The sequence below is a fragment of the Haliotis rubra genome, unplaced genomic scaffold, assembly GCF_003918875.1.
Source record: "Haliotis rubra isolate DU_JTF1 unplaced genomic scaffold, ASM391887v1 Scf1398, whole genome shotgun sequence".
Classification (NCBI taxonomy): domain Eukaryota; kingdom Metazoa; phylum Mollusca; class Gastropoda; order Lepetellida; family Haliotidae; genus Haliotis; species Haliotis rubra.
The window spans coordinates 132,972-158,268 of NW_025765334.1; the positions used below are offsets into that span (position 1 = coordinate 132,972).

The following is a 25,297-nucleotide window of genomic DNA, read 5'->3' on the forward strand; positions in this document are numbered from 1 at the left end:
CTTGTCCATGATAAGAAGATTGGTAACCATATACCCAGTCTGCCTGCAGCATCCGACATCGGATGTCAATGTATCATACACCTCTTTTCATTTGAACCACAAAAGCATGGCAAGAACAGAATCTGACGGCCTTGGGACATTTCCGATCTTGGCGATTGATTAATGTCAATTGTATCAATATAGAAACAAGATTTTTTAAGACAAAGGTTTCATATATGAGAAAATTGTTTATGACTTTGCGAAAAAAGGTTAAATCTTGGGAAATAAAAATGTGGATATTGTCTGCAAAAACTTGAATAAATTTGTATGTTACTTCCGAAAGACAACTGGTAAAACAGTTATGCCAAGGTTTTTCCTGCATAAATTGGTGATCGGAAAGCCAAAGTTTGAAACAGGGATTTGTCATTATATCAGAAGACATGCTGACTACTGCTGTGTGACTTCAGGCAATAACTGATTACCTTTTTATGAGTGAGTGAGTGAGGTTTTACGCCGCTTTTAGCAATGTTCCAGCAATATCATGGCGATGGACACCGGAAATGGGCTTCACACATTGTACCCATGTGTGGAATTGAACCTAGATTATTGCGTGACAAATTAACCCTTTAACCACTAGGCTACCCCACCGCCCCACCTGTTAATGCAAAATGTTGGAACAGCGATTGCTATTGGTCAGGCAGGACATTTTAATCCCATCTGAAAACACCTATTCACAAATTATCATTGATTCACAGCTATTCAGCCCTTTATGCCAAATATAAATCTGTTTTAGCAAATAATTAGGGTTGTTGTCCTCTTCAACTGATGTTATATATTTAATATATGAAATTTGATTTGTAAGGATATCGATGTTTGGAATTATTCCTTAAACCCCGTCTTCAGAAAAGCAAGACAATGATGTACTCCAAACCAAAGTTTGATACATTGATCTGTAATAGGGTCCGACTCCGGCTGAGTGAATGCCGAAATGGCGGGAGTGAGTATGGTTTAGACCACTTTTTGAAATATTCCTGCAACATCACGGCGGGAGACACCAGAAATGGGCTTCACACATTGTACCCATGTGAGAAATCGAACCCGGCTCTTGTGATAGGTGAACGCTTTAACCACAAGGCTACCCCACCGCTCCAGGAAGTAGCAGATAATACTGATCAGGCAGGACATTCAATCTAAGTTCCTGCTATATGAAGATTGCCCTCTGTAGGACATCAAGGCGGGGATAATAAATTTTCAATTTCGGACCTGTTCAATTTGGGTTCTGTAAGATCCGTCCTCGGGGTCAGTCCGGCCAGGCTGATTGGAGTAAAATCAATGAATGGAGGACTGGTAATTAGTTCCGGATTTTCAGTTGTCATCATCACAGATCTGTGAATTTGTCTGTTTGTTTGTTGATTAACGCTGCTTTCAGCAATATACCAGCTATATGGGAGCGATCTGTAAATCATTGAGTCTGGACCAGTGATAAACAGCATGAGCATCAATATACGCAATTGGGAACTGATGCCATGTGTCAACCCAGTCAGCGAGCCTGACCACCCGATCCTGTCAGTCGCCTCTTACGACAAGCATGGGTTACTGAAGACCTGTTCTAACCTGGATCCTCACGGGTCCCAAACAAAGAAAAGAAAGCTTGAGAAAGCTAGATAAGCCATGCAGTAATTCTGGATTAGAATGGATCCCTAACACCTTATGTTTGTTTAGATGGCAAAACTGCTATGAGCTCAGTGACTTTCTCCACTGAATGGAATACTGCTGAGTGCGGCGTAAAACTAAACTCACTCACTCACTCACTTCACTGAATGTCATCATGCAGTGGCTGGAGAAAGAAGATAAAGATCTGGGCCTCGATTTTCGAAGCTCTCTTATCGCTAAGATAGTCGTAAGTTAATGTTAATGTATGGCACTTACGACTATCTTAGCACTCAGAGAGCTTCGAAAATCAAGGCCCTGATTTGACCAGGGTCTTCAGTATCCTATGCCTGTCACAAGAAGAGTGAGTGAGTGAATTTAGTTTTATGCCGCTTTTAGCAATATTCCAGCAATATCACAGCAGGGGACACAAGAAATCGGCTTCACACATAGTGCCCATGAGGGGAACCAAACCCAGGTCTTCAGAGTGATGAGCAAACGCCTTAACCACTAGGCTACCCCAGCGCCCCATCACAAGATGAACTAATGGAACCAGGTGATCTGGCTTGCTGATGAAGTTGACATATGTCATTGTATCATAACTGTGTAGATCAATGTTCATGATGTCAATCATGGGATTGTCTGGTCCAGACTCTATTATATGCAGACAGCCATCATGTACCGAGGTATTGGGTAACTGGAGATTTGCCGAGTGCAGCATCAAACAAAAATATGGTCAATAATATTAATCACTGGTTTATCTGGTTCAGACTCTATTATATGCAGACAGCCATCATGTACCGAGGTATTGGGTAACTGGAGATTTGCCGAGTGCAGCATCAAACAAAAATATGGTCAATAATATTAATCACTGGTTTATCTGGTCCAGATTTTACTTGTTACAGGCCATCATCATAAAGCTGGATCAGAGCATAAAGCAGAAATATAAACAACTGACATAATTATTATTGAAATAAATGAGTTAACTTCAATGTTCAAAAGGTGAACGAATTTTCTTTATTCAACTCAAGACCAACACCTTTTATTTTTTAAGCAATTAATCTAGAATTGTGTTTTCACAGTTTTACCATATTTATTAAGAAAAATAATTCTTTGGTTTTGGAAAAGGTAAATCAAGTAACATTTCCACATGAATAGAAACAGTATCTGTGAATAACAGGGGTTAATAATATAAAAGACAAATTGTTCATCACCTTACCAAACCAGGTTAAATCTCGGTAAATGAAGCGATGGATATTGTCAGTGAAAACTTGAATAAACTGGAAAAACAGTTATGCCAAGGTTCACTGATTGAGGAGTTGATCCGGTTGTGTAGCCATCCATTCAGTCCCTCTTGGATTCCGTGAGAAATGTTTAAGAATTTTGCGGTAAATTTAAGTAAATTCTGCTTCCCATTTTTCAAAATTCTGAAAAAAATTCTGCAGTTAAAAATTTGAAAAAAACCCACACAAAACAAAGCAATTTCAATCTTCAAAAAGATTGATTTTGTGAACAAAATAGCAGTGTCAAATTCAAATAATATTATTGTAATGTGCTGAAGAAAATATTACCTTATGAAAAAATCATCTTTATTTGTGAACATTTTAAAAATATCGTTATAACAAATGTCTCAGTTTGTTTTTGTGTAACCAATCATACTTTTGACATTTACCCCTATTTTTTGTTTCGGTTGATAGTCAATCTTGATTCAACTTTCAAAATAAGTAAATTCTGCAGCAGAAAAAAGGCAAGTTCTGCAGGCATTCTGCATGAAAATACGTTTTCCGTAGACCATACGTTTTTCTGCATCAAAAGGTAATTTCCGCGATTTATTCTGCAACCGCGGAATCGCGGAATCCAGGAAGGACTGATAATTCAGCCTCTCCATAACAGTCATGTTCGTCTCCCGGTACACGGGTTATATTGACTCCCCAGTGGTTATTAGTCACTGTGAGCTGTATAGCAGCAGTAGACAGGGGGGTGGCTGGGGTAGCTGGGGTAGCTGGGGAGGATGCCTGCAGGACCCCTTCAAATTTAGTAGAATTGTCTGTATGTTTCTACATATCTGTAGTGAAGGCTAGTGTTGGGAATTGGTTAAAATCTCATAATTGATGATTGGTTCATTACCACGATCAATCATCGAAAATAATTGGTTAGCGTCATTTATGAAATTTGTTAATGCACAAAAATATAAGGAAAAAAACGTAGTTATTTTTGGGGTGTTTTGGGCAAATTTCACATCTTTAAAGGATGTTAGTATCTTAGGAACTATAAATTTCTTGGTGTCTTTAAGATAAATTCAATCACGACTTGGAACAAGCTTGTAGTGCTTATGAAATGTAATAGATAAAACCAACCTTGTGAAAAATATTGTTGATGAAAACAAGTGTTCCAGAATTGTTTGTTTTCGATCATGAGAAAACATGATCGATTGCTTGGTCGTTTAGTCACTGTGACCAATCTTCGATTATTTCAATTAATCGGACCACCACTAGTGTAGGCAGGCCCATGTGTCACTTTGTGAGGCTGTTAATAATTGTGTGACATAAAATGCTGCCCATTCACCCATGGGTGTCTCAATAGGACTCCACTTTTGGGGTGATAAAATAACTTGTCAGATTTACTCAATCAAAATCTGCAGGACCGTCCACTCTGGATTGCAGAAATAATATGCCACTCACTCACTCACTCACTCACACACCCACCCACCCACCCAACACTCACTCACTCACTCACCCACCCACCCAAACAATATCAATACCAAAGACATCTGAAATATGTTTTCCGAAGAAATACAAAATCAAATTTCAGCTCCGCTCGAGATTTAAGTTTGGATATATCGATTCATTTGAAATGCATTATTCCGGAAGAACTGTAAAAATCTTTACGACTTGAAACGCAATAAGTTTGTGTTGTCATGTGATGTAATTTTAGACGAGCAGTCTGTACCAAAAATTTACGAGTCTGTCAGACGCAACATGGTTGTAAAAATAGAACATCATATTCTGCAATCACTACAATTTTCTTTGGTGTCATACCACATATCTGATGATAACCTCAGTGTACTCGAATATTACCGGTAGATGTATGTACATGAACAGTTTGAGTCTTCAGCCTATATTCTGAACTTAGATACTTGGGACTCCCAAATAAGTTTATGACAACTATGATTCGACACATCCAATTTAGACAAAAGATGGTTAAGGCAACCCACAATCTCATTACATGCCGGAGCGTATTCATACTCCATCATTCCAAAATCCCCCAAGTACTAGTACAATTAACCATCAATCTATCCATCATTCCAAACACTCCGAACACCTGGTACAATTGCCCATCCATCCATTCATCCATCAATCATTCCAACATCCCCCAACTACTAGTACAATTGCCCATCTATCCATCATTCCAAAATCTCCCAACTACTGGTATAATTGCCCATTCATCCATTCATCTACCCATGCATCGAAAATCCCTCAGTTACTTGTATAATTGCCCATCCATCCATTCATCCATCATTCCCAAATCCCCCAACTACTGGTACAATTGCCCATCCATCCATTCATCCATCATTCTCAAATCTCCCAACTACTGGTATAATTACCCATTCATCCATTCATCCATCATTCCAAAATCTCCCAACTACTGGTATAATTACCCATTCATCCATTCATCTACCCATGCATCCAAAACCCCTCAGTTACTTGTATAATTGCCCATCCATCTATCCATCATTCTTAAATCATCTGATAAAAATGGCCCAGCCATCCCTACTTTATTGTATCACAAATCAATCCCATCTATCCATCATTCCCAAATCCCCCAACTACTGGTACAATTGCCCATCCATCCATTCATCCATCATTCCAAAACCTCCCAACTACTGGTACGATTGCCCATCCATCCGTTCCTCCATCATTCCCAAATCCCCCAACTTCTGGTACAATTGCCCATCCATCTATTCATCCACCATTCCAAAATCCCCCAACTACTGGTACAATTGCCCATCCATCTATTCATCCATCATTCCAAAATCCCCCAACTACTGGTACAATTGCCCATCCATATATTCATCCACCATTCCCAAATCCCCCAACTACTGGTACAATTGCCCATCCATCCATTCATCCATCATTCCAAAATCCCCCAACTACTGGTACAATTGCCCATCCATCTATTCATCCATCATTCCAAAATCCCCCAACTACTGGTACAATTGCCCATCCATCTATTCATCCATCATTCCCAAATCCCCCAACTACTGGTACAATTGCCCATCCATCCATTCATCCATCATTCCAAAATCCCCCAACTACTGGTACAATTGCCCATCAATCCATTCCTCCATCATTCTCAAATCCCCCAACTACTGGTACAATTGCCCATCCATCCATTCATCCATCATTCCCAAATCCCCCAACTACTGGTACAATTGCCCATCCATCCATTCATCCATCATTCCAAAACCTCCCAACTACTGGTACAATTGCCCATCCATCCATTCCTCCATCATTCTCAAATCCCCCAACTACTGGTACACTTGCCCAACCATCCATTCATCCATCATTCCCAAATCCCCCAACTACTGGTACAATTGCCCATCCATCTATTCATCCATCATTCCCAAATCCCCCAACTACTGGTACAATTGCCCATCCATATATTCATCCATCATTCCAAAACCTCCCAACTACTGGTACAATTGCCCATCCATCCATTCATCCATCATTCCCAAATCCCCCAACTTCTGGTACAATTGCCCATCCATCTATTCATCCATCATTCCAAAATCCCCCAACTACTGGTACAATTGCCCATCCATCTATTCATCCATCATTCCAAAATCCCCCAACTACTGGTACAATTGCCCATCCATATATTCATCCACCATTCCCAAATCCCCCAACTACTGGTACAATTGCCCATCCATCCATTCATCCATCATTCCAAAATCCCCCAACTACTGGTACAATTGCCCATCCATCTATTCATCCACAATTCCAAAATCCCCCAACTACTGGTACAATTGCCCATCCATCTATTCATCCATCATTCCAAAATCCCCCAACTACTGGTACAATTGCCCATCCATATATTCATCCACCATTCCAAAATCTCCCAACTACTGGTACAATTGCCCATCCATCTATTCATCCATCATTCCAAAATCTCCCAACTACTGGTACAACTGCCCATCCATCTATTCATCCATCATTCCCAAATCCCCCAACTACTGGTACAATTGCCCATCCATCTATTCATCCATCATTCCAAAATCCCCCAACTACTGGTACAAATGCCCATCCATCTATTTATCCATCATTTCAAAATCTCCCAACTACTGGTACAATTGCCCATCCATCTATTCACCCATCATTCCCAAATCCCCCAACTACTGGTAAAATTGCCCATCTATGAATGTTCTCATCTATCACTAAAATACATCCATCCATCCATCCATCCTTGTTCCCATTCCACGATTCCCATCCTTCCATTTTCAATGTGCCCACACATGTTTGATCAATCCATCTATCCAAACAAACCCCATTTAGACCTGAACTTTACAAAGTGCCACAGTTTTATTTCCTCCGTTGAACCATCTTAACACACAGATCGCTTCTCCCTGCTAATATCATCATCTGTAGTCAGTTTTGTGTGACGGACAGAATCTAGCGTGACAGACTTTTAAACATGTGTTCAACAAGCCACGAATTACCCAGTGATAATGCCACATTACTTTGGTTCATTTCTCGCTTCATGGTCCATAACGTGCCAAGAAACACTTCCGAGAAAATGGCTATCACTGATAAAATATTAATCTTCTTTCATCTGGCCAAATGACTGTGAGCAATATCACACCCACGAGATAAGCACCTTTGACAAAGATTCAATTATGGTGGATCAGTTTGATGATCACCTATGGGTCGTAACCGTGAAAAAGATAGCAGGCCCGGATCAGAGAAAATATGGTCTCAGTGTTGAAGTATAATGCCACTGCTATCATCATATGTCTATACAAGCACTCTCTCAACCACACCATGTTAACACGTCGTTGAGAAATCTCTACAAGCAAGGGGAGGTGAGATAAAGTTGAATATCCCGTTGAAGATACTGTACTTATTTAGTGATGGTCTTGAACCGGGTCTGGCTATCAATATACTGACTGACTGAGTTTAGTTTAACGCCGCTTTTAGCATTATTCCAGCAATATCACGATGGGGGACACAAGAAATGGGCTTCACACATTTTGCCCATGTGGGGATTCGAACCCAGGTCTTTGGCGTGACGAGAGCAGTGTTCACGAATGGTGTTTCAAAGTCACAGGACATTGGGTCTTGTAAGTTTCAGATGTCTGTCTGACCCATTAAAAATGCACAGGACCCATGGAATAAAATTAAACACACATTTCAGATTTAATATTTCTTATAATTGACATTGAAATTATTAACAAACATAATATTTATAAACAGCAAACTAGTGTCACATGTCACATATAACAACTTCAGTCAAAGTCATCGTGAAATATACAGTCAGACACTGGGGCTGGTGGGTTGTAGACTTCTGTCTGACCGTTGGCGAATCTGCCGGATTTGTCAGAGGGTCAGACACTATTCGTGAACACTGCGAGCGGCTATCAATACAGATCATGGAGATCCATAATGGTTAACTAAATATCGATTGATTATTGACAAATATCAGAAAAGTAAATGAACAAAAATGCTGAAAAAAGTCTGAAATCAGTGAGTGAGTTTAGTTTTACGCCACACTCAGCAATATTCCAGCTATATGGCGGTAAATAAAGTCTGAAAGAAAATAAAATATTTCACATCACTGGTGAGTGGTGTCATGTTTATGCATGGGCCGAGTTACTAACAGAACAGCGTCCTGAACATAATTTAGAAGTAGCCCATGATTAAAAACCTAACTTGTCTAATGCGTGAGTAAATTAAAACTTTATTCTATCACAAAAGTTTATGTACGATATAATCGACACTATTTTCATATCGATAATCTTTAATAATTGTACCCTTGTGGGGAATCGAACCCGGGACTTCAGCATGACGGTTAACACTTGAACCACTATGCTACCCAATCAGGTTTAAGGAGTAGGGTTGGTCACCGGTAGCTTGTTGCTTATTATCAAATTGACTCAAGTCGTTATATTTCAATGCATGTATTTTTACAACAATAATGTTACCCATGCTTAGATTTTTAAATTAAAATGATCCAAAACAAAAGCAATGATGGAGTTTAGAGCAGAATGAGTTTGTCATGAGCAATCCATGCTTGCTGGAAGAGATGGCAAACAGGGTCGAGTTGTCTGACTCTCTGACTTAGTTGATACATGTTTTATCTAGTAGATTGATGCTCATGACGTCAGTCACTGGATTGTTTGGTTCACACTCAATTATTAAGATTTCTTATATTGCTGAGTGACGCACAAAACAACAAACAAAACGAAATATTGTGTGCAAAACTTTGTTAGGTAGGTGGATAATGATATATCTTGATCGTAAAAATGTCTCCCGTCCTCTTGAATGATTGCCTTCTGTCACTTAATACCCTTAACTTGGGACATTAGTCATTCTTCATTTTGTTCACAAGGGTCAGATAATCTGTACTTACAAGTTAAGAGTTGGTGATCTGTATGAATAAATAATACCTTTTCAATCATTTTCAACTATATGTTGACATAACATCACTTTGACTGAAGAGTTTCTTCTTCATATACACTGAAACTGAATAAACATGATGTACAGCTTCAGCGAAAATTGTTGTAAATAATGAAATAGACTAACAGCTTGTGGGTAGTTGGTAAGAAGACCTCACAGTCAGTGTTATGTAGAGAAATCTTGGAGAAAAAAAAAGGAAAAAGAATCTTGGACATCCATGTACAACTTCTAAATGCCACTGAAAGACATAATAATGAATAAATTCAAAACTTGACATCAGAGGAATTTATTGAATGAGTAAGTTCTTAATAATTATAATAATACTCCATTTGTCATGCACATTTCTCCATGCATGATGCATGCTTGAAGATCCCAAACAATCTGTGTATTACTTTTACCCCGGATAACCCAAGCTACTTTACAGGCACTAGGAAGTTACAGTCTAAAGACTTTATCCCACCGGGTACCCATTTTCTGCTGAGTGAACAGAGGCAATTTTGAACAAACTCATTTGCCTACTGTGAGATAACATGTACCACATGTGCTTCATTGTGGGGTAGGACTGAAGCACTAGAAACTCTCAGGAGTCAAGCTGCAAAACACGGTCGTCCATCCAAGGACTCTCCCCGCCCATCGTTACATAACTTCACCTGATTCGTGATCTGAGCTCTATGCTCAGGACCACACACCACCATAAGTTCTTGAGTGAGTGAGTAATCTGGATGGGCAAATGTCAAGTGACCTGTAGTGGATGCTCCTATATATATATGTGTTGCAGTAGCAAGTACCAAAGTCTGATATTAAGGGGTCCAATGACTTGTGAAGCACCTTTACTTGAGTGAGTGACTGTCATTTAATGCCGCTTCTAGCAATATTCCAGCAATATCACCCAGGGGTGGAATTAACTTTAAAATTGCAAGGGTACTCCGGTACAGTGGCACATGTAAAATCACTTGCCCTGATCATTTTTCGACTATATATCGGCCATTTTCTTGTTGATTTTTTAAATAAACCACATAATTAACATTGGAAAGTCACCTGGACTCTGGTACAGTGTGATATATAAATTTGCTTACCTGACAGAAAAAAACACTGTACTCGGACGTCGGGCAATGGGTTATTTCCACCCCTGATCACGGTGGGGGACACCAGAAATGGGCTTCACACATTGCACCCATGTGGGGAATGGAACCCAGGTCTTCAGTGTGGCGATCGGATGCATTAACCATCAGGCCATCCCATTGCCCCTTATTGTCTATGGAGTCTAATCAATATTCATAAAATGTGAAACATCACATTAAACTTAGATTTTTCTTTTTGTTATGTTTGTTAAATGAAGACATAAACAACTGATGCAGTTTTCTGACTCGAGGCGAGTGAGTGAGTGAGTGAGTGAGTGAGTGAGTGAGTGAGTGAGTGAGTGAGTGAGTGAGTGAGTGAGTGAGTGAGTGAGTGAGTGAGTGAGTGAGTGAGTGAGTGAGTGAGTGAGTGAGTTGGTTTTACGCCACTTTTAGCAATATTTAGGCAATATCATGGTGGGGGCCACAGAAATGGGCTTTACACATTGTACCCATGTGGGGAATCGAACCCGGGTCTTTGGCGTGATGAGTGAATGCTTAAACCACTAGGCTACTCCACTGCCCAAATCAGTGAGTAAAAGGAATAAAGTGAGGTGAGACTGGGTTTAACGTATTGAAATCATAACAAATCAATGCCCATGTTAACAGTTTAGAGCATCTTTTTCACGTGAGAACTATTTGAGTGAGTGAGTTTAGTTTTACACGAACTGCACTCAGCAATATTTCAGCTATATTGCGGCAAGAATTATTTGAGAAGTATTACTGTAAATGAATGAAGATCCACACTGTACCGATTTCAAGATACTTCGCACAATTAAGGAAATTGAACATGGTCGGACTATTTTTTTTTAAATTGCAAATTTAAAAAATGTAAAGTTTGAAACTTAAACTACAACGAAAAATGAACCCCACTTTTTATTTCATGGTGGGGGACACAGAAATGGGCTTCACACATTGTACCCATGTGGGGAATCGAACCCAGGCCTTCAGCGCGATGAGTGAATGCTTTAACCACTAGGCTACCCCACTACTCCATCACCCCATATTAGAACACCACTATCAAAATATTTGTAACAAGTATGAGTGAAATGTTCAATCCCTAGAATCTTTAAAAGTACTTGAATACTCAGAATTACTGATTCCGTTCTTGATAATTCCCAGCTTGCACTTACAAGACTGAGTGCCACTGTACAGAGAAATCTCAAAACTAAGACTCTTTTAAGTCAGTGCTATATTATATAGCTAAGGTATGGGAGTTACGAGCACTTTAGGACCCGTGAAGATCCGGGTTAGAATAGGTCTTCAGCAACCCATTCTTGTCATAAAAGGCGACATGCTTGTCGTAAAAGGCGACTAACGGGATCGGGTGGTCAGGCTCGCTGACTTGGATGACACATGTCATCGGTTCCCAATTGCGTAGATCGATGCTCATGCTGTTGATCACTGGACTGTCTGGTCCGGACTTGATTATTTACAGACCGCCGCCATATAGCTGGAATATTGCTGAGTGCGGCGTAAAACTAAACTCACTCACTCACTCACTACGAGCACTGTAGTGCTATGATCGCTTGCTTTAACGACACAATCATATCACTATTATGCTGCATGTTTATCCCACATCCTATGAATTATGAATGATTAGTACAATTAAAAGAAGTTTGACTTTACAAACCGCATACCACCACAGCAGTATTTCATCATAATAACCAGTTTTAAGGCATGATCTGGAAACAAAGTCTACCTTTCATATTTTCTAAGTTCAACTTTCATCTTCAAAATACCAGTCCAGTGATAAGAGCAGTGTTCGAAATAGCCATTTGCCCGCTAGACTGTGGCTAGTAAAAATCCAGTCGGGCCAGTAAATTACAGTCAGCGAATTTTCACGGGGTCATTTTGTAAATATATCACTCTCTCCGACTTGTTCACTTATAATGCACTTTTAAGTCATGCAAGATTATGGCCTTATAAAGAGGTTCATCATATTAGCAGTTTAATGATAAACCTGTGTCATGTTGACAATATCTTATTCTCATCTATTTCTGTAATCTTTTGCTTAGTTTCTACATTCAAATTTCGGTCGAGTGAATTATCTTGTTGGCTAGTAACTTTCAGGCATAGCTAGCCTGACTGGGTAGCAAAATTTGAGAACTATTTCGCACACTGGATAAGATTGAATAGTAAGTAGATTAGTCTTAAAATATCAGACAGACAATCGGGCTGGAGGAGATATTTTTCAGGCAGCCTGACACGAAAGTTGTCAGCCTCGGGCAGGTGGGCAGTCCATTACTTCGATCACTGATGTTTATCCCATATCCTATGAATTACTAACGTTTAGTACAATTATATGTCACATGCCACCACAGCAGTGGGTTGATTGGAAGTAGACTTTATGTGATGGTCTCACAGCTGATGGTGATGGATATAAGGGCAAATACTCAGATGTGTCAAGTAATTAGTAGATAAACGACGGTGTTTTCAATCCAGAACTGTTTTACCTGTAGATTTGACAGTCCTAAATAGATTATGGAACTCTCAACACAGCTTGGGGTCAGTGATTACAATGTGTCGGTATTATGTTTCTAGGATTTGGGTGACTTGAATTCTGTAATGGATAACAGGCCTGCCAAACTTGTAACAGGCCTACAAAAACAATTGCTGGGTTGAGGATTAGTGAGCAGTGCATTTTGGAACTAAAGAGTATACAAAGCACTTGGAAAATGAAGAGAATGCAGAGCACTTGGAAACTGAAGAGGATGCAGAGCATTCGGAACTGAAGAGAATGCAGAGCACTGGAAACTAAAGAGAAAGCAGAGCACTTGGAAACTGAAGAGAATGCAGAGCATTTGGAAACTGAAGAGAATGCAGAGCACTTAGAAACTGAAGAGAATGCAGAGCACTTGGAAACTGAAGAGAATGCAGAGCATTTGGAAACTGAAGAGAATGCAGAGCACTTGGAAACTGAAGAGAATGCAGAGCACTTGGAAACTGAAGGGAATGCAGAGCAATTGGAAACTGAAGGGAATGCAGAGCACTGGGAAACCGAGGAGCAAGCAGAGCATTTGGAACATGAAGAGTGAGTAGCTTTGTACATGCCTATGAGCAAAGGAATATTCCGAATACACAGTATAACTTCATGTGGCAATTCAGAAAATGAAACATAAAAGAAAGGGGGAAAACTTTCTTCATTATTCCAACTCAAAAATATTACCTAGATCAGGGCAACGGTCGAGTCTCGTAGTTAAAGCTTTCACTCATCACGGAGACCTGGGTTCAACTCCCTGCATGGATACAATGTGTACAGCTCATTACTCGTGTTCCCGCATGATGTTGCTTGAATATTGCAAAAAAGCGCCGATACACACATTTCACTCAATATTATTTACATCATAGGGAAATTAGATTGACTGATGTCAAAGACCAAAGTTGTATTCCATTTGGCAGACTAGCTGCAATGATCAACAATAAGCCAAGAAAGCTTAGACAACTTAATCAACAGCAAAGGGTTCATTTCAATAGAGTCTCAACAGTTATCTCCCTTGAACAGCAACTGGCAAGTCTTCGGTAGAAGGAAATAAACAGATGGTTAAGATTCTGTGTAACCATGGTAACATACTCTCATAGTAAGACCACAGTGACCCCAGAGGAAATATTCTCAAGGACAAACAACATCATGCCTTTTCACCCTGGCAACGTTTTTATGCTAAAGTCAGCCATCGCCAACAGAAATCTCCAGTTAATGCCCATCTAATTTGCATGGATTAGTCCACAAGTTTAATTTTGTAATATTTTCTGAAACATCTGTCAGCACATGGTGAGGAGAGGTAAAATTGGGTTTAACGTCGTGCTTGAGAATATTTCGCTCATATGATGACGTGCATGCGTGTGTATGTGCGGCTGCTTGTACTAGCCCAGACTTAAGCTGGTTTTATAGTGCTAGCCTACTGAGATACCATGCCGCAGTGAAGCATGAATACCCCACTCAGACACATTATACTGACTCCGAGCCAACCAGTCCTTGTTGTACCCATTAATGCCTAACACCAGGCAGGGACGAACAAGTACCATATTTTAACGTCTTTTGGTATGACGCGGTCGAGGATCGAACCCGCGACCTTCCGCTCTCCGGGCGGACGCTCTAACCACTACACCACGGAGGCGTGAGCACATGGGTATGTATGGGTAAATGTATAGGAAATTCATGCATTTCTAGGTTTGTTAGTTTTCTGGGCAGTTCAGTTTGCGTATTGGTATAGCTGTTCTAACTTCTTTGAGAGGCATTTAGACGTTGGGGCAGTAATGAAGGATTACAATATATGGATGAACAACTTCTTTATTGCTCTGAGAGCGACGTTTCGGTGTAGGTTCTAACATCACTTGCTTGATAACGGTTTTAGGACCTTCACCGAAACGTCGCTCTCACAAATAAAGAAGTTGTTCATCCATATATTGCTATCCTTCCATATCTGTTCTACGCATTACCCGCATGAAGTGGAACACTTTATATGGATAGAAAAATTCTAATTTCAGTGGATGCGACATTTCCCTGTAGATCCTAACATCACTATCAAGCAAGTGATAGACAACATATGCACAAGGAGAAATATATACATGGCGGGTATTGTCTATCCATAAAAGGTGTTCCTCTTCATCATACCAATTAAGGAAGTCATTACCAGCATGTTGTTATTTGCTCAGTTTTATTTTTTATGCCATCCTAAAATTCATAAAATATTTTGGAAAATGTATTACAATAATTGATAGGAGACCTTGAATATTCTACCATGTGTATTTTACAAGGTTTCATCTGTGTCAAAAAACCGCTGTAACAGAATGAAGGAAACTAGAAAATTTGGCACCCAGAGAGAGACACTGAGAGATTTGGTTTTACGCCGCTTATAGCAATATTCCAGCAACATCACCGCGGGGAGACACCAGAAATGGGCTTCACACATTGTACCCATGTGGGGAATCGAACCCGGGTCTTCAGTGTGATGAGCGAACGCTTTAACCACAAGGCTTCCCCACCGCCCCACTGAGAGAGAGATGTCATTAGACACACGTCATCGTATCCCAATTGCATAGATTGATGCTCATGCTGTTGATCACTGGATTGTCTGATGTAGGTTCCATGATTTACAGGCCGCTGCCTTATGTAGGGTTGGGTATTGCCAAAAGTTTCGCATTGCGATATATTGGGATATGTATTGGCGCATTACAATATATTGTGAAAGTGCTCACCTGGTTTAAGCTGATGAAATTACTGTTTCCTTTCTTTTGAAACAATGCCAGTGTAATCTGTCCGATGCGTTTGTACAAGAGATCAATTGAAAATGTTTCCAAATTGAAGACTTCGCTTTGTAACTGGAGAAAAAGTATCTGCAGCGGCGGCCGCCATTTTGGTTTGTTTATCTCTACAACGAGTGCTGTACCAATCTATTTATTTGTTATATATATGGTATAAAAGTCACATAAACGCAGTTATATGATCAATAAACATTCTCAAAGCTATTAATTGATAATAATATAAAGGAAACACAAATGTTATCAGTATTTTTTACACCACGAAAATTATCAATCATGGTTACGGATATTGCCGATCGTTTCGGGGTGAACCGGGTTGCGAAAAATATATCACTATATATCGCATTGTGAAGTTGGAATTGCAATATACCAGTTAACCAGTATTATCGCCCACCCCTACCCATATGGCTGGAATATTGCTGAGTTTAAGGATAAACGGACCAATGAATTATCCAAATCAATCTGAGAAATACATGTGTAATTATACAATCCTCTATCTCTTTATTTTACAAATATTACAGATCGATGCTCATGCTGTTGATCACTGGACTGTCTGGTCTAGACTCTATTATTTACAAACCGCCTCAGGGGTGGAAATAACCCATTGCCCGACATCCGAGTCCAGTGTTTTTTTCTGTCGGGCAAGCAAATTTGTATATCACACTGTACCGGTGTTCAGTTGACTTTCCAATGTTAATTATGTTGTTTATTTTAAAAAATCAACAAGAAAACGGCCGGTACAGTGGAAAAATGATCAGGGCAAGTGATTTTACATGTGCCACTGTACCGGAGTACATTAGCAAATTTAAAGTTATTTCCACCCCTGTGCCTCCATATAGCGGAAATATTGGTGAGGTTGGCATTAAGCAACAGATCAACCAACAAAATCTACATGGGTCTGTGTTGATCTAACTTGTAATAACTTGTAATTTTATTGTATTTTTTTAATGTGTGGTAAGCTTGACCACTGCTATCATATTTCATACTGCCATTATAATTGTTCTGCCATTCAATTGTTTTACTGCTATTCTTCTGAGTGCGGAAATTGTAATTACATATTAATTTGCATAGTGAGTGAGTTTAGTTTTACGAGACATATATTCCAGCCGTTACAGTATCTGAAGTGGATAAGTAGTGAGTGAATGAGTTTAGTTTTACGCCGCACTCGGCAATATTCCAGCTATATGGGGTCAGTCTGTAAATAATCGAGTCTGGACCAGATACTTCAGTGATCAACAGCATGAGCATCGATCTGCGCAAATGGGATACAATGAAATGTGTCAACCAAGTCAGCAAACCTGTCCACTCGATCCCGTTAGTCCCCTCTCAGTAAATTGTATAATACAATTGTTAAATGTAGGACATTTCTTAATCATTTGTTTCACATACAGATTTCTGGGTTAACTTTGTGTCTCTGGAAATCAACACACAACAACAAAAAGAGCAACAACAACATTGCGTTTCTCCAGTTTGTGGTCCTCTATCAATCAAACAAGCAGAGAAAGTAATAGGTAGAGATGGCAGGCTGTTTCACATACAGGAGATGGTAGGCTCACTTTCATACAAGAGACCACAGGCTGTCTCATGTACAAGAGACGGTAGGCTGTCTCACGTACAAGCAACGGTAGGCTGTCTCACGTACAAGACACGGTAGGCGGTCTCACGCACAAGAGACGGTAGGCTGCCTCACGTACAAGACACGGTAGGCTGTCTCACGTACAAGACACAGTAGGGTGTCCAACATACAAGAGACGGTAGGCTGTCTCACGTACAAAACACAGTAGGCTGTCTCACGTACAAAACACAGTAGGCAGTCTCACGTACAAGAGATGGTAAGCTGTCTCATGTACAAAACACAGTAGGCTGTCTCACATACAAGACACGGTAGGCTGTCTCACATACAAGAGAAGGTAGGCTGTCTCACGTAAAAGACACGGTAGGCTGTCTCACATACAAGACACGGTAGGCTGTCTCACGTATGAAAGACGGTAGGCGTCTCACGTACATATTACGTCTCTGACTGTTGATGAATGGTTTCAAATGACAGATATATTGAACATACCGGCTTATACTTGGATCTGTAGCCCTTTCCTTCTAAGTGACGATCCCAATCTTCAATCTTTTGTTTCCTCTTTTCTTCCTCTTTCTGTCACCCCAAAAAAATAAAATCAGTGAGTGAGTACGGTTTTATGCTGCTTTTAGCAATATTACAGCAATATCACGGCGGGTACACCAAAAATGGGCTTCACACTTTGTACCCATGTGGAGAATCGAACCCGGGTCTTCGGCGTGACGAGCAAATGCTAATCACCACTAGGCTACCCCACCGCCCGTATCAGTGAGTAAAAGGAATAGAGTGAGGTGAGATTGGGTTTAACGTATTGAAATCCTAACAAATCAATGCCCTTGTTAACAGTTTAGAGCATCTTTACCACGTGAGAACTATTTGAGTGAGTGAGTTTAGTTTTACACGTACTGCAATCAGCAATATTTCAGCTAAATTGCGACAAGAACTATTTGAGAAGTATTACTGTAAATGAATGAAGATCTACATTGTATCGATTTCATGTTACTTCACACAATTTAGGAAATTGAACATGGTCAAAATATTTTTTTTTAAATTGCAAATTTAAACAATGTAAAGTTTGAAACTTAAATTACCACGAAAAATGAACCCCACTTTCTATTTATTTGTCCATCATATAGCTTTCTCAGGCAAAGACTGACTGACTGACTGAGTTTGGTTTTACGCTGCTTTTAGCAATATTCCAGCAAATGGGCTTCACACATTGTACCCATGTGGGGAATCGACCCCGGGTCTTTCGGCGTGACGAGCCAACGCTTTAACCACTGGGCTACCCCACCGACCCCCAGGCAAAGATATTTAGCAAGCAAAAACATTTCAGTGTGTGACTGATTGTATTAAACTCAATGACTGAGACACAGACATTTGCATTCTTGACAGACACGAATGAAACAGATGTGAAATATAAAATGGATTTCACATGTTAGCACACGTTAAATTCAATCAATGACACTGTATCTCTATTTGTACAAAACAGCCTGTGATCTTCAAGTACAGATAATAACGTCTCCCAGGAGATTTGTGCAAGGCAAACAAGGGTAAACAAAACATGAGCAACAATCAAAACAAAGAGGCACAATGCCCTGGCATCCCTAGGTGTAAAACAAGGCCCATACCTTTCTCTGTTTCTCTGCATATTCTTCTGCCTGGGCATTGAGCTGTTCCTGCATACGCTGTCGAGACTGTTCCATGGCCTCAAGGCGGCTCTGAGCCACACCTACATCTGGAGTAAAAATCAGTTCAAAAGTTTTACGACAGAGATACAAGACTTCTTTAACAGTAATCATCAGCGGATTCCCTACATGGGTACAATGTGTGAAGCCCATTTCTGGTGTCCCAGAAAGATGATATTGCTGGGATATTGCTAAGAGTGGCATAAAACCATACTCACTCATTTTAGTGGACATAATGTGGAGTGAGTGAGTGAGTTTAGTTTTACGCCGCACTCCGCAACATTCCAGCTATATGGCGGCAGTCTGTAAATAATCGAGTCTTGACCAGACAATCCAGTGATCAACAGCATGCGCATCGATCTGTGCAATTGGGAACCGATGACATGTGTCAACCAAGTCAGCGAAACTGACGACCCAACCTGTTAGTAGCCTCTTATGACAAGCATAGTCGCCTTTTATGGCAAGCACATGGGTTGCTGAAGACCTATTCTATCCTGGATCCTTCACGGGTCTGACATAATGTGGATCCCCCCTAAATGCAATCTCCTTAATATCAGACTTTGGTACTTGCTACTGCAACACATATTGGTACAACCACTACAGGTCACTTGACCTTTGCTCATCCAGAGTATCAGTCAACAGATTATGAAATTACAGTCCAAATGCATAGTTTCATCACCCTTCTTCATAAGAACCATCATCACTAGGGCTGCAACGAATACACTATGTGGCAAATATGATACGTATCATGAATATTGGGTAACGAATACGATTAATTATTCATGAATACAATACTGTAGTTAATAGTGGTGTTCCCGATTAATTGAAATAATCGAAGATTGGTGGCAGTGACCAAACGACCAAGCAATCGATCACATTTTCTCATAATCGAACACAAACGATTTTGGAACTGCTGTTTTAGTCTTTGAAACACTTGACGAATGAACATATCTTCCAAGTTGTCAGGGCCTGAAAACTTGTTTAATTCTTAGAAAGCTCACTTCACAAACTGAAAAGTCATGACTGAATATTTCTTAAAGACTCTAGGATGTTTATGTTCATGATATATTAGTCATCACTTTTAAGTAGCAATTGCATCATATTATACATATCTGCAATAACAACTGGGATAGGAAAATCTGAAAAATGACGCTAACCAATTTTGTTTCGCTGATTGTTCGTTGGTAATGAAGCAATCATCAGTTGTGAGATTTCAACCAATTCCCAACACTAGTAGTTAGATGATTGAAGTACAAAATGGAACGCCCATGTTGACAGTTCAATTTGTCACAGCAATAACCAGTGATCTCATGACACTCAAATTTGGTATGTAATAGTTATAGATGACAGTACCATGTGCGGCCTTAGCAAACTAACATGACTTGCTCTACTGCAATGCTAGTACATGTTCCATTCTTGCCTATCTCTAAAAGGACATAAGGGTTCAAGTAAAACATGCTATCTTAAAAGAATCGTAAATATTGGTTAATATTCGGTTCTGGTGACCACAATATGGTTCGATTCAACGAATATGCGAGTGAATCATTACAGCCTTAATCATCACCACCATAAATTATGAATGGTCCCTAACACATTACAGTTCACCTTTGCTAAATCAAACATTTATATTAAAAACAACATGATGAAGTTATCATAACATTAATTCGATAATTTTTAGATGACTTGTACAGGGCTTGGAACTAAAACTTGGTCTATGAACAAAAATGTCAGCTTACCGTATTTCTTGTAGCTCTCTTCCTCTCGAGATTTCTGCATCTTGTCCCATGATGCCTGGAACTTTTTCCGCAGGTAGAGAAGGAGTAGAACACCAGCAAGCAGGAACCAGCCATAGGTCTGTATCACCTCCACACCTGAAACACATGCCCACAGACATCAGAATTTGTAGGGTGTGGTGTGTGTGTGTGTGTGTGAGACACAACATAGTACAGGGCTCCAGATAAGGGCCGTATCGGCGTATGTACGGATATAAAATAAGCACAATACGGTAGGAAATAATTTAGAAAACGTTGCAGATACGCACCACAGCAATGGTGTACGGTCTTAGAATCATTTACAGACGTATTTATCTGAAAAAGTATTGTTCCATTGTTTATTGACCTGTTTACACAAGAGTAGCAATGTTGTGGTGGATATATGAAACGAAACACAAGATTACTGATACGCCATTAAATTCCATCCAGTACTCTAAATGAACTTTTACTGTTTTCCAGTACTCCTATATTGAAAAAATAAGGAGTACGTACTCCTGATCATGAAAAATTATCTGGAGCCCTGATAGTATAGACATGTTAATTCCCTCAGCAGGATGATAAAGTGATGTTTGCTAGTAAAGATGTGTCAGTTCCTCAAGGATGATAAAGACAAGTTTGGTAGTAGGGCTGTGTATATACCAGTACAGTATCTCTAATCACGATTATCACGATATGGTTTGGGTTCTGCAATATATTGGGACATCCAGAGTTAGCTCCCTTTAACTTAAAAATGTGCTCTGAAAGTGCCAAATATACTTTTATTTCTGTTGGTTTCATGTAACATTTTACAAGTGGAAGTGTCTTTATAAGTGGCACCTAAAGTGCCAAATATTCTACAGGCTGATTTAAGTTTTGTGGGTTTGAATGGTTTCATATGTGACGTTTTGGAGGAATTAAGTGGCCTCAAATGGACCAATCTTTTAATAAAAGCACGATTTATGGTTTGTCAAGATGTCAACATCTTGTTGTGAATACATGACGTTTGAGTGTATGCTTGCTCCTTCATCAGGTCATGAAGGAGTAAGCATACACCAAACGTCGGTTATTCACGATAAAGAAGTTGACACTTATAAATCTTGCTTTTCTTATGCATTCAACTTTTAAATGCCCTTCAAAGATTTGACCAATCTTTTATTTGGACTTATTTGTAGAGGCTCTGGCTCTGAGTGACCATTTCACAATTCACATTGTTTTGTTATTTTTGTTTGTTTCATATATGGTCCATTTTTCCCCAAATTTCCTTTGTACAGCCCTGGGCGGCTTTCGGAAAATCCTGGTATGTTATGAATTTATCATAAAGGCCAAAGTCTTATAAATCTTGTAGGACTGTATAATGACATTCTAGTCAAGGATGTTAGTTATTGGAGGTCACGTGAGATTGTAAGCTGAAGTAGTTCACCTAAATCATGTTTTTGTTTCAGTTTGCAATAGTTTACACTGGAGTTGAATCTGAATGAATCACTGACATACCGTAACAATAATTACATACTGCATTGAAGTGCATTCGGTTGAAGCAAACAACACTGACCATGAAAATCATGTTATACTTTGACCTTTATCATTATGTTCGCAAAACGTTGTTGTAATACAATACTTCAATTAAACAGGCTCTATATCATTCTATTTATCTGTAAACCATTGGCATACAGCCATACACAATGGGGACGGGGAGCCTGATAGTATGGTGTAACAGCAACTAAGAAGATGATGTCACACACAGAGAGCTACTATGAATTTTTTATGTACGCACTTGGACAGAAACCTTCCAGTCAATATATCACAATATGTATTGCAATTCCCTTAAATTATTGCAATATATCACAATATGAGAATCAGGGCAATATGCAGCCCTATTTGGTATAAAAAAATTGTCGACTTAAAAGGATCATAAAAGGGTGTTTGCAAGTAAAACAGTATCAATTCAATTGGATCGTAAAGGGGTGTTTGCCTGTAAAGATGTGTCAGATCCCTAAGGTGAGGTGAGGTGAAATTGGGTTTAACGTCGTGCTTGAGAATATTTCGCTTATATGACGGCGTGCATGCGCGGTGTATATGTATGTGCGGCTGCTTGTACTAGCCAAGACTGAAGCTGGTTTTATAGTGCCAGCCCACTGAGATACCATGCCGCAGTGAAGCATGAATACCCCACTCAGACACATTATACTGACTCGAGCCGACCAGTCCTTGTTGTACCCATTAATGCCAAGCGCCAGGCAGGGACCAACAAGTACCATATTTTAACGTCTTTTGGTATGACGCCGGGGATGGAACCAGCGACCTTCCGGCTCTCGGCGGACGCTCTAACCACTACACCACGGAGGTGGTCTAGATCCCTAAGGATGGTAAAGGGTGTTTGCTAGTAAAATGGTGTCGGCTCCCTAAGACCCAGGGAGTGGGACTTAAGCCCAGTGTGGGCCAGGTTGGAAATATTATAACAAGGCAGTGGGAGTGCTATAGTGAAATAATTCCTCTTTTAAGACCAGGCCTGTTTCACTCCAACTAATGCACCAAGAATAATTATCTTTCTGTAACGCATGATCTATATTTGAATGAACCTCCCTATGTTACACAGAGCTCCAGATAAGATTTAGCTCATGTGGGTACTGTACCCACTGTATTTTCTGGAGTGGGTATTATGAATGTTGAGTGGGTATTTCATTTTCCGTTACCCACTGCTTTCAAATATGTGCGTATTTCAGTCATTTCACTCACCTGAGTATTATGTCATTGAGTAAGTTTACTAAGCAGGTATGTTTTGCCTTATGTCATCATACCTAATCAAAACCAACTTAAATATAATGGAAATAATTTCACAAAAATCACTCATCCTATACTGACAGTACAACACTAGTCCTATACTAACAGTACAACTTGATAGCAATCGATGTCTTTTTCATTACGCAACCGATTTTCATAAATATTTTCCGTAACCATTTGTTTTAAACTCTTTGCGTATCTAACATTTTAAATGAGTAATTGGTATGCAACAATTATATTTCAGTGTGTAACTGAAAATTTTCTATGCGCATTTTACCCTGATACGCAGCTCATCTGGGCCTCTGTTATATACTCTTTTCAGGACTGTGTGTGTGTTTAGTTTTACACCGCACTCAGCAATATTCCAGCTATATATGTTTGAAAATAATCGAGTCTGGACCAGACAATCCAGTGATCAACAGCAGGAGCATCGATCTGCGCAATTGATAACCAATGACATGTGTCAACCAAGTCAGCGAGCCTGACCACCCGTTCCAGTTAGTCACCTCTTACGACAAGCATAGGTTACTGAAGATCGATATTCTAACCCGGACCTTCATGGGTAACTTTTTTCAGGACCCATAGTGGAAGACAATGTATGATAAAGCACTTATAAACATGTTCATTTCCTCCAGACCATCCGTAATTATGAGTAGTTTTGTTTTGTGGTTTTTGGTTTGGTGTTTTGTTGTTGTTTTTTTTGGGGGGGGATGTATTACCCTCCACAACAAAGCTGTCATTTTGGTGGATGACCACCCTCTCACCCCAATGCCAAGCCATTCCCCCGTCCTAGCCAAAGTACATGACAGGCAAAATGCTAGTCTGTCACACAGACCATGATTCAAATATATCCAAGAAATCCCATGCAAGTCTTGGATGCGTTCATTACTGAGACGACATGTTAGTCTAGCAAAATACCTGTAGAAAACACGTTGGTGACTAAAGCTGGATTTTCATTTCGTAAAACTTCTGGATGAGGATTCCCATCTCCGCCAACATCTCCCATGGTGCGAGACCGTATTTGACCACGGTGCAGTCACTATCGACGCTGTTCACCTTATAATACGTGTTCTAGTACATCGACAAACGAAAACACGAATCATCAAAACAAAACTCGGCACGTCACAGGAAGTTAACACAAACACACCTCACTTCTAGAGACATCTAAAGGGAGATAACTCGAGATCAAACTTGCTCATTTTGAGATGACTGAAAAGATGAACCGAAAAACTGTAGGATTAGCACAATCTCCTCTTTTTATAATATATATGTGGTTCATGTCATTTAATAATAACTCACACGTAGAATGTGCTTAGGGGGAGATGCGCACACATCCCGAAACACACTTTTTGAAAAGCAAGCATTTACTGTCAGCAACGCTGTTCGGACAGACTCGTCAGCAGCTAAAATTTGTGTAGTAAATTGACAGTATATGATTTTGTTGAATTACGAACTACGTAGACGGATCAAGAGGGGTGTGTGTGTGTGTGTGTGTGTGTGTGTGTGTGTGTGTGTGTGTGTGTGTGTGTGTGTGTGTGCGTGTGCGTGCGCGCGCGTGTGCGTGTGCGTGTGCAGGGATGCCCATCAGTTATCACACTTCCTTTTTTGGTGGAAGCTACGGTAGCTGAGTGGATCGCAAACATTGTGTGCTGGCCATAAGACGCATCACTCTCGCAGTGATGGACCCCATGTGTTTTATAGAACTTTGAGATTATGTGTTGTGGTCATTCCGTTTAAACAAATACTTTGAAAACTATATGCGTGTATATGCATGCCCGTATCATAGCTACGATATGTTTTGTTGTTTTGTTGTTAACGCCGCACTCAG

The 25,297-nt window shown here is 39.9% G+C and overlaps 1 protein-coding gene across 1 annotated transcript in view; it reads right to left on the reverse strand.

Annotated features, from left to right (window-relative positions):
* The window catches only part of LOC124268660 (selenoprotein S-like), an 84,441-nt gene extending 59,900 nt beyond the window's left edge, over positions 1-24,541 (reverse strand). Inside the window, exons 1-4 of the mRNA XM_046703637.1 lie at positions 24,388-24,541; positions 20,677-20,811; positions 18,884-18,990; positions 17,745-17,828 (exon numbers count right to left, since the gene is read on the reverse strand). Coding sequence (XP_046559593.1) covers positions 17,745-17,828; positions 18,884-18,990; positions 20,677-20,811; positions 24,388-24,475 — 414 coding nt within the window. The 5' untranslated portion in view covers positions 24,476-24,541. The remainder of the gene's footprint in view (positions 1-17,744; positions 17,829-18,883; positions 18,991-20,676; positions 20,812-24,387) is intronic.
* Between the last annotated feature and the right edge of the window lie 756 nt (positions 24,542-25,297).